The sequence below is a fragment of the Galeopterus variegatus genome, unplaced genomic scaffold (assembly GCF_000696425.1).
Source record: "Galeopterus variegatus unplaced genomic scaffold, G_variegatus-3.0.2 Scaffold1109, whole genome shotgun sequence".
Lineage (NCBI taxonomy): Eukaryota > Metazoa > Chordata > Mammalia > Dermoptera > Cynocephalidae > Galeopterus > Galeopterus variegatus.
The window spans coordinates 289,628-298,053 of NW_007727220.1; the positions used below are offsets into that span (position 1 = coordinate 289,628).

Genomic DNA, 8,426 nt, shown 5'->3' on the forward strand with positions numbered 1-8,426 from the left:
AGAACTGAAGTGACCAACCCAAATCTGCATCTCATGCTCAGAGCTCCCTTGAGCTCCAGACACATATCCAGAAGTCCGCTGGGAGTGTTTCTTGGGCATCTCACACTAAGCACATCCAGATTCGCACACCTTCTTCCCCCTGAAACCTGCTTTTCTCCTCCCTCCTATGCTTGGCCAGCAGCCGACCCCACCATCCATCCCAGCCGTGCACCCTGGACTGCTTCTTCCCTGTCCTCTCCAGGCACCCCATCAGTCCTGAGACCCGGGGAGTGGACCTGGGAAGTCCAAACATATTTTTCACCTTCCACCAAACCACTAGCCCTCTAGACCAAGATCTCCCCAACTTAGGAGGCAGTACTCACTCCCTCTTGCTCTGAGGTCAGAAAGCACGGTGGACACAAATGAGGAGGAACATCTTGCCTACGGCTGCAAGGCAGAGACTCAGTCACATATACCTGAGTTCAGAGCTTCATTGCTTCCTGCCCCGTGTGACTTACATAATAGAACTTTAAAATATATAGTATGAGTGCTGCCCAGTTAGGTCATCTTGTTTAGAGTACGGTGGTATAACACCAAAGTCAAGAGTCTGGATCCACAGGCCAGCCACCAAAAAAAAAAAGAAAAAGAAAAAAAGAAAAAGAAAGACATAGGTATATGGTATGTGCTTTTTTTTTCCCAGCAGGACAAACGCACCTTCTAAGGGTCAAGCAACTGATTACTACCTGCTGTAGATGGGATGCCCACCCAACCTCACTGAGGCTTAATCTCCAGTGTAACTGTTGGGGGTGGGGAATCCTATTATGGTAATTGAAAGATGGGTCCTTGAAAAGTGATTAGATTAGGACCAAGATGTAGTGAATGGATTAAAAATGGTGGTCATGGGCGTAGTTCGGAGGTCTTTAAAAGGAGAGCACACTAGGAGCTGTCCCTCTCTGCTCTGCCATTTTCCACCATGTAGGACCCCCCTGCATTGCTGTAAAGCCACCACCAAAGAAGACCCACCAGATGTTCCCTGGACTTTGGACTTCCCAGCCTCTGAAACTGTAAGCAATAAATTTTGTTTTCTTACAAATTACCGGGTTCCAGGTATTCTATTATAAGCAACAGAAACAGTCATATACTACCTATCATGTTATGCTAATAACCATGCTTCACACCTTGTATGTTCACTTGTGTTTTTAAAAAGTGTACTGGCTCCTCTGTGCAGGCACTGTCAAGAGTTTTTTTTTTTTTTTTTTTTTTTTTTAATGTCAGTGATCTTTATCCTCAGGGACTCTCAATCTAATGGGGCCTTGCGATCTAACAGGATCTGCTGGAAGAACATTGAATGCCTGGAGCCCAGGGAAGTCTCCTCCAAGGAGGGAATGCTTGAGCAGAGCCCTGAGTTCACAAGCCTCCCCAGCAAGGGGAGGAGATAGCTACAATGGAGGTCTCCAGGCAGTGGGTACAGAATCTGCACAGGAGTGAGAGGTGGCCACCTCCAGCCATGGCCCCAGGAGTCCAGGGGAAGGGAGGCTGGGCCTGAGTCAGGTGACCCTGTTATCAAGGAACTCTAAGAGGTCAGGACTAGGAGGCAGAGGAGTATGCATCATTGTCCCTCATCCCCCTAATGGGTGCCAAAGCTTCTATGTCCAGGGTGGGGGTGAAGCCAGTGTCCCAGTGTGCCCAGGCCAGGTGCAAAGGGTACTCCCAAAAGCCCATCTGGAGATCCGGGCCTCCTCTCAAGGAAATAGGCTTGAATGATGTCACTGGGCACATGGAAACTTTTTGCATTGTGCAGTTCCCAGTGGTAGAGGTGGCCCTGCAAGTGTGCCTGAGGTCAAGCTCCTTGGAATTCAGCTCCATCCCCCCATTCCACCTGGAAGGGTGGGCATTCCAGACACCTCACTCCCTCCTGCAGGTTCAGGGCATATCTTCCTGTAAGAAAACAAGCTGGCATGGTTGGTGGGCATCACCTGCAGACCTCACATCCCAAATCCACCCGTCCATCCCAGATAGTGCTTCTCCTGCTGAGCCCCACAATGACTGAGGCCCTGCTGTGACGGCTGCCTCCTGGAAGGCCTACCAAACCCTCTCCCAAGTCCCCACCCAGAAGAATATTCTCTCCAGAGCTTGGCCCTCTTCAAGCCTTCAAGAAGGGCTGAGTCCAGTTCATCCCACGTAGTCAGGGTAGGTCTGGGTCCCAGCCAGGCCCAGGAAGACCTTCCATACAAAGCAGTGAGCCTCTATTTTCTCCATAAGGCCCTGACCAGGCCTGCAGTGCCCAATCTTACCTGGGGAGTTAGTGTGGAAAGATCTTCAGACCAGAGCTTTTCTGAATCTGGGGGCTCTGCCCCTGCACCTGTCCAGCCATGACCAAGATGGAAAGCTTGGGGGATGATCCCTCAGCTGCATACACCTGATCCTCTGATAGAGGGTCCAGCCCAGCTCTGCACCCACACCTATCCAAGCACACATCGTCTGGGCACATCAGCTGGGAAGTGGTGTGAGGCAGCAAAAACCCCTCCCCCAGGCACTGTGGGTGGCGGGCCTGACTGATGCCCTTTCATCATTGCACTGCTTCCCAGAGGCCTACAGTAGTGCAACAGGGAAAGAGTGTCAGGCAAGCCTGCCAGCGCCTCCCCCTTGGTGGTCGGTGGAGATCCGAGACCTGGAATGCAGGGCCACTGGGGCGGGGCCTCTGCTTGGGGGAAGGGTGCCCTCTGACCCCAGAGGCCCAGGCCCAGCTAGGATCTCAAGTTTCCATGGGGAAGGGAACGAACTGGGCAGGGGGGAGGGGAGGGCATGTGGGCCCAAGGGGCCTGGCCTGGGGGTTGGGGGCAGAGGTAGGGGTTGTGGAGGAAGGGGGTCCCCAAGGCTGGTCCCGGATGCTTTGACAATATCATTGCACTGCTTCTCAGAGCACAGTAGTGCAACCTCGTCAGAGCACCTGCGGCCAGCAGGGGGGACCCCACCACCCCCAATACACGCAGGGCGGGAAGCTCAACCATGGATGGGTGGGTAGGGCCAGAGCCCCTGTCCAGGGCACAGGGAGAAGGGGATCCTAGCGGGGCTGCCGTCCCGTCTTTCCACAGAACCCCAGGCCTTTCCCAGCACGCTCCCGATTGCGGTGGAGACCTCAGACTGGGGGGTAGCTCCAACCCCGGAGCGGAAGCTGACGAACCAGACGGAGGAGGGGGTCACACACAAAGGAGAGGGGCCGGCGCTCAGCCGCAGTCCGATGCCCATTCTCGCCTGGAGAGGGGTGGGTGTAGCCGGACGACCCTGGGCCCCGACTAGGCCCGCGACGCTGGGAGAAGGGTGGCCCCACCCCAGGACGACGCGCCCCTTCCAGCTCTGGACCCCATCCCTGGCCCCTTTCCCCCAAACATGGGCTCCGCGTTCTGTCCTAACAGATTTTTCTGCCCAGCGGCCCAGAGCCGAGCAGAGGAAAGGGGGTGGGGGTGGGGTGGTTCCCGCCCTTCTGGACTCCCCTGCCAGGAAAGGACGCCCGGGGTCCCAGCAGCGCCCCCTCCTCACGTCCCGCCGGGTAAGGACAGCCCGCGCCCCCACCGCACCTCAGACCCAGCTACTCACGCGGACAGACACCTCAGAACCTGGGCAAATCACGGAAGATTGGCGGGAGGGGCTTTTGACCGTGGCCGCCCCGTCGTCCCCATCCGGACTACCCAGCGCCTCGTGGCGCCCTCTCGCCCACCGGCTCCATCTTTAACCCGCTGACAGTCGGAGGGGCCGGGTCCCTGGCTCCTGAGCATAGAGACTCGCTCATTGGTCGGCGTCGGCGCGGGGTTTCGCTTTCCGCACGCCTATTGGCTGAAACTGAAGCGATTTCAAAATAGCTTCAGGGTTCCGATTGGCCCGGCGTGGGCCGAGTCTCTGGCTCCCTGGTTTTAACAATGACTTCTACAAACACTTTCTCCCCATTCATAACTTATCAAAAGGAACTTTGCCCGCCTTTTCTCAGCTCCAATCTCTGCGAGTTTTCGAGCGGCACAGGCGAGAGCTCTTGAAAGCCCGGTGGGGGGCGCCAGGCGACCCTAGGGAAATGCCCGAGCCCCCGGCCAAGCCCTCCGAAGAGTGAGACCATAGGCTCCTGCATTTTGCATGTGAAGATTGCTCCCTGCGCCTCCGGGATGGGAGATTCGAACGCGACGGGCTTCCAAGCTGGGGTAGCCACACACACCCCGCTCCACCCCCCACCCACCCCCACACACACACTCAACCTCACCGGATCGCCCAGTGGGATCTCAGTGGGGCTTGCCTAAAACCTTCCGGGTAGGGCTGGGCTGCGGGGGCCCGGTCCCGGAACCGGTGGAGCCTTGCGGATCTGTGGGAAGTACGGGGAAGGGGGTGTTGGCTTGGGTCCCCGCGTGATTGCGATCCATTTTTGTGGATAAGCATTTACTAAGCGCCTACCCTTGGCTAATGATGGGGAAGGATATACGTCACCGCACAGCTCTCGCACAGCTCCTGGCAGGAGGAAAGAGGGTGCACTTAGGCTACTGTGCATCTGGCCCCCTCCTGTTTTATTCTCAGTCCAGTGGCTGACAGCAAATGTTTTTGAGGCAAGTAAAGCCGGTTTTGAATCTTTACGAACTTCAGTTGCCTTCTCTGCAAAACTGAGATGATAATCGAACCTGCTTCATAGGACTGTCGCCAGGACCAAATGAGATGCTGTGTAAATCGTTGGCTCAGAGCCAGGCACTAAGTAAGCGTTCTATAAATATGAATTCTGCTGCTGCTGCTGCCGCACTTTTTATCTTTGGTCTTGTCCTGAATTCTGCCTGGAGCCACCTTACCTGCTCCCGGGGATTCCGACCTGCTGTGCGCTGTTGGGTTCTCTTCTTAATCAACATTCCTCACCTTGCTGTATATGTGTATGAGGTGGTAGTGGGTAATAAAGGCATGAAAGGGGCTTACAGCCCAGAGGGGCTGGGAATGGACTACAGGAGTGCCCCCTTGGATCTGGAGGGCGCAGTCCACACTGTTGGTGCCCCACCCGCATTTTCTTGGCACTCACTTCTGCAGAGAAGTTCGTTACCAGCATCTACGGCTCTGCCTGGGGTGGGGTGGGGGCTATCAAGGCTGCAGGAGCCCCTTACCCAATGTAAACGGCAAGTGCTGCAGAGTAATTCCCCCCACCCATCCAGCAATCCTCAGCCAATGAGGGAAGACACCTTCATTGGTGGGTAAGTACCTGGCTTCCTTGTCCCTCCGGTGGGATAAATTTGATGCATGTTCTGCACTGGGTCCCAGAGATCCCCAATGGGACTGAACTCCAGTTGCCCTTCACTGGCTGTCCTCCCTTTCCCTCTCACAGCCCCACTCCTCTGCCCCAGTGTTTTCTGGGATCACCTCCCAACACTCTACTTCCATTCGAATCCTCTCAGTTCAGGTGAGTGATGAGAAGTGTAGATTTGTAGATGATGACCAAGAAGTTTGGCAGTGGAGAGACCAGGAGGGGTCTCGTGGGGGAGGGGAGGGGAGTAACGAACCCAGGGCCTACACATGACCCCCCTCCCCTCATACTTCACAATTGGTTAGAGCTTTTCTCCCATCCCCATCCTTTAACAAGGTCAATTGATTTCTCAAATGTAAGGTGTTCTGCCCACATTACTCCAGCCCCTTCCAGTTAGTTGTCATCCCTGGCCTCTCCTTGGACTCCTGTTCTCCTTCAGGGAAGTGGCACCCTCTGCTCCGAGCAGCTTTTTTCTTTCTTTCTTTTCTTCTTCTTCTTTTTTTTTTTTTGGTGGCTGGCAGTATGGGAGTCTGAACCCTTGACCTTGGTGTTATCAGCACTACGCTCTACCCAAGTGAACTAAACAGCCGGTCTCCCCAGCAGCTCCCTTAAACCTACTTACGCCCCACCCTGGCTAAGTTAGCAAGAAGCCTGTAATCTCCGCCATCACCTCTAGAGGCCACCCACACACCAGCAAAGCTAACTTCTTCCTTTATTAGGGCCCTATTTCTTCTGTTTTGGCCTTTAAGATACAATACTCTGACTTCCAAAATTGTGCTTCCTCTTCCAGGAAGCTTTCTCAGATCTCCGCAGATAGCAGTTCTTTGTGGTCGCCTTCCCTTACGATATCTTTTGAAGTTCTGTTCTCTCTTTGGGCCCTTGGAAGGTCATGGTAGGAGTGAGCCTGAGATGCTGAATTCCTGGGCAGGCTGGGGAAGGTGGGTGGGGTGCCACTTGCACCAACTAAAGGAAACCTCTTATGCTAATTTCTGGCAGAAGGGCAGAGTCCTCGCCTGGCCCTTGGCCAAAGACATTTATCAAGACTGCCACAACTGCCAGGAGAGTGGAGTCCACACCTCAATGGATGACAGGGCTAGAGAGCTTATGCCCATCCCACCTGTTAGGGAGTGGGGCTCCCACTCATCCTGCTCTGGGCCCTGGTCCTGCCCTTAACAGGAAGATTCATGAAGCTCAGGTGTGGGGAACTGGGGTCACTTGTCATCAGACCATCTAAGGGTAGACAGGTGGGCTATGATTGCCCGGGGAAGTATTGCAGTGCATGGAAGAGCATTAAAAAGGTATGGACAGCTCAGCAGTCAGGCCATGCTGGAGACAGAGGTTTTGCACTCAGGAAGAGATGGTGAACTGGGCCAGCAATGGCTGGCACCTCCTGGTCACCCCCAGGCTCACAGCAAAACATAAGCACGGATTAACATTCTTTAATCATAAAGGCACTTGAGGACCCCTACAAACCCAAAGTCTCTGCCAAGAGTGGCCCTGCAAACACCCCACCCTGCCACCCTCCATCCACCCATCCACACACTCAGAGTTCATCGTGATCTGCAGAGGGCTCCACGCTGGGCTTGATGAAGATGCCTTCCATGGCCTTCCACGTATTGTGCGTGTTGGCACTGGGCATGCCGTGCACCTCATGCTGCCCACGGATGGGGCTCCCATACTGCTCACCCGTAACCGACAAGAACACAGAGGTGCCCACATGCTGGAAGCGTACAGTAGCCTCACGTTCCCAGTGCTGCCCGGAGCAGCGCACTGCCCACAGGTCCAGGTCGTCACCCTCACCGTCTTCCCCAAAGGCACTCACCTCCTATGGGCACAGGAGGTGGGGGACAGTGGTCATCTCAGAGGGCATACTGAGTCCCCTGTGGCCACTTGCCTGGCCGCAGCACTTGCGCCCAGTGAACTGGGCCTCCCCTGCACCTCCATGAGCCTCAGCTTTCCAAAACTGCAAAATGGGACACCATGACCCATATGCCCATAATCCCCTCCCCAACACGGGCTCTTCAGACATATGCACACCCCATTGTATCTGTCTGTCCAGTGACCCCTGGGCCTCATGGCACTAAGGCCTCCTACTCCATGTTCTCCCAGACCTAACCCCTCTGACCCACCTTCAGCTTAAAGTTAACTCCTCAGGCTGATAGTCAAGGTCACTATTTATCTCAAACTTTTTCTTCCACCAACTCCCCAAAAGCATCCTCTGTTCCATCCCAACCTCCTGAGTTCCAATGACCTCTGTGCCTTGGCACAATCTCTTCCACAGCCCTGGAAAGCCCCACTTTCCCCTCTGTGGCCTGGTGGACTCCTACTCATCCTTCCAGACCCAGCCTGGGTTCCTCCTCCACTGCGGAGTTTCCTATTCCCCACCCCAAAGACTGTGTGGATCCCCTTTCTGGGTCCCACTTGCCCCCAGAAGAGAAGCTATCCACAAGGCTCTCGTGTCCTGTCTCCGTTATCAGCTGGGAGCTCCTGGGGCAGGACTCTGGCAGAGTCACCTCTGTGTCCCCAGAGGGAGCTCTCAGCAAACATTGCTGCATTAGATTTCCATTTCAGAGACGCTGAAGCTCAGAGCCGGTGAGAGAAGAGTCTCTGGAACCCAAGGCTCTGTCCCTGGTCCCTCACACACACGCCAGGAGCCTGTCCTGGACGGCAGGAAGGGGCTCACCTGGTTGTCCGACAGTGGCGACGGGAAGTGGTGCGTATGCAGGTTCTTGCCGGTGAGCACGTGCGTGAGCCGCACCGCCTGCCCGCAGCGCACTGGGGACCCGCGCGGGCACCCGCCCTCCGAGCCGCCGCGGATCCGCCAGTAGCTATTGGCGTCGTCCGACGCCTCCACGCCGGTCACCGACTGTTGGCCGCTGCCTGCGGAGTGACACCCCACCCCACCCCAGTCTCTGTCAATCGTGGAACTCCCAACCCTCGTCCCAAACACCATAGACTTTCCCTCGGGACTCCAACGGCACAGCCCCAGCCCCCAGCCTTGGCCCCAGGCTGATCCCCTAAGCCCTTTGGCCCGCAGTCCCCCGACGACTGTCCCCGTCCTGATATCCTGACGACCATCTCAAACTCCCAGTCCTTGCCTCCCTTGGCCCCCCAACAACTTGAGACCCCCGTCCCGGCTCCCTGACGGCCCGCAGACCCCCCGACCACCCCGCCTCCAAACCCCGAG

The 8,426-nt window shown here is 55.9% G+C and overlaps 2 protein-coding genes across 2 annotated transcripts in view; both read right to left on the reverse strand.

The window, feature by feature from the left end:
- Positions 1–3,228, reverse strand: part of LOC103592202 — an 18,880-nt gene extending 15,652 nt beyond the window's left edge. Inside the window, exon 1 of the mRNA XM_008574810.1 lies at positions 3,118–3,228. Coding sequence (XP_008573032.1) covers positions 3,118–3,228 — 111 coding nt within the window. The remainder of the gene's footprint in view (positions 1–3,117) is intronic.
- Positions 3,229–6,662: 3,434 nt separating this feature from the next.
- The window catches only part of SDF2L1 (stromal cell-derived factor 2-like 1), a 13,723-nt gene continuing 11,959 nt past the window's right edge, over positions 6,663–8,426 (reverse strand). The window contains exons 2-3 of the mRNA XM_008574811.1: positions 7,923–8,119; positions 6,663–7,064 (exon numbers count right to left, since the gene is read on the reverse strand). Coding sequence (XP_008573033.1) covers positions 6,783–7,064; positions 7,923–8,119 — 479 coding nt within the window. The 3' untranslated portion in view covers positions 6,663–6,782. The remainder of the gene's footprint in view (positions 7,065–7,922; positions 8,120–8,426) is intronic.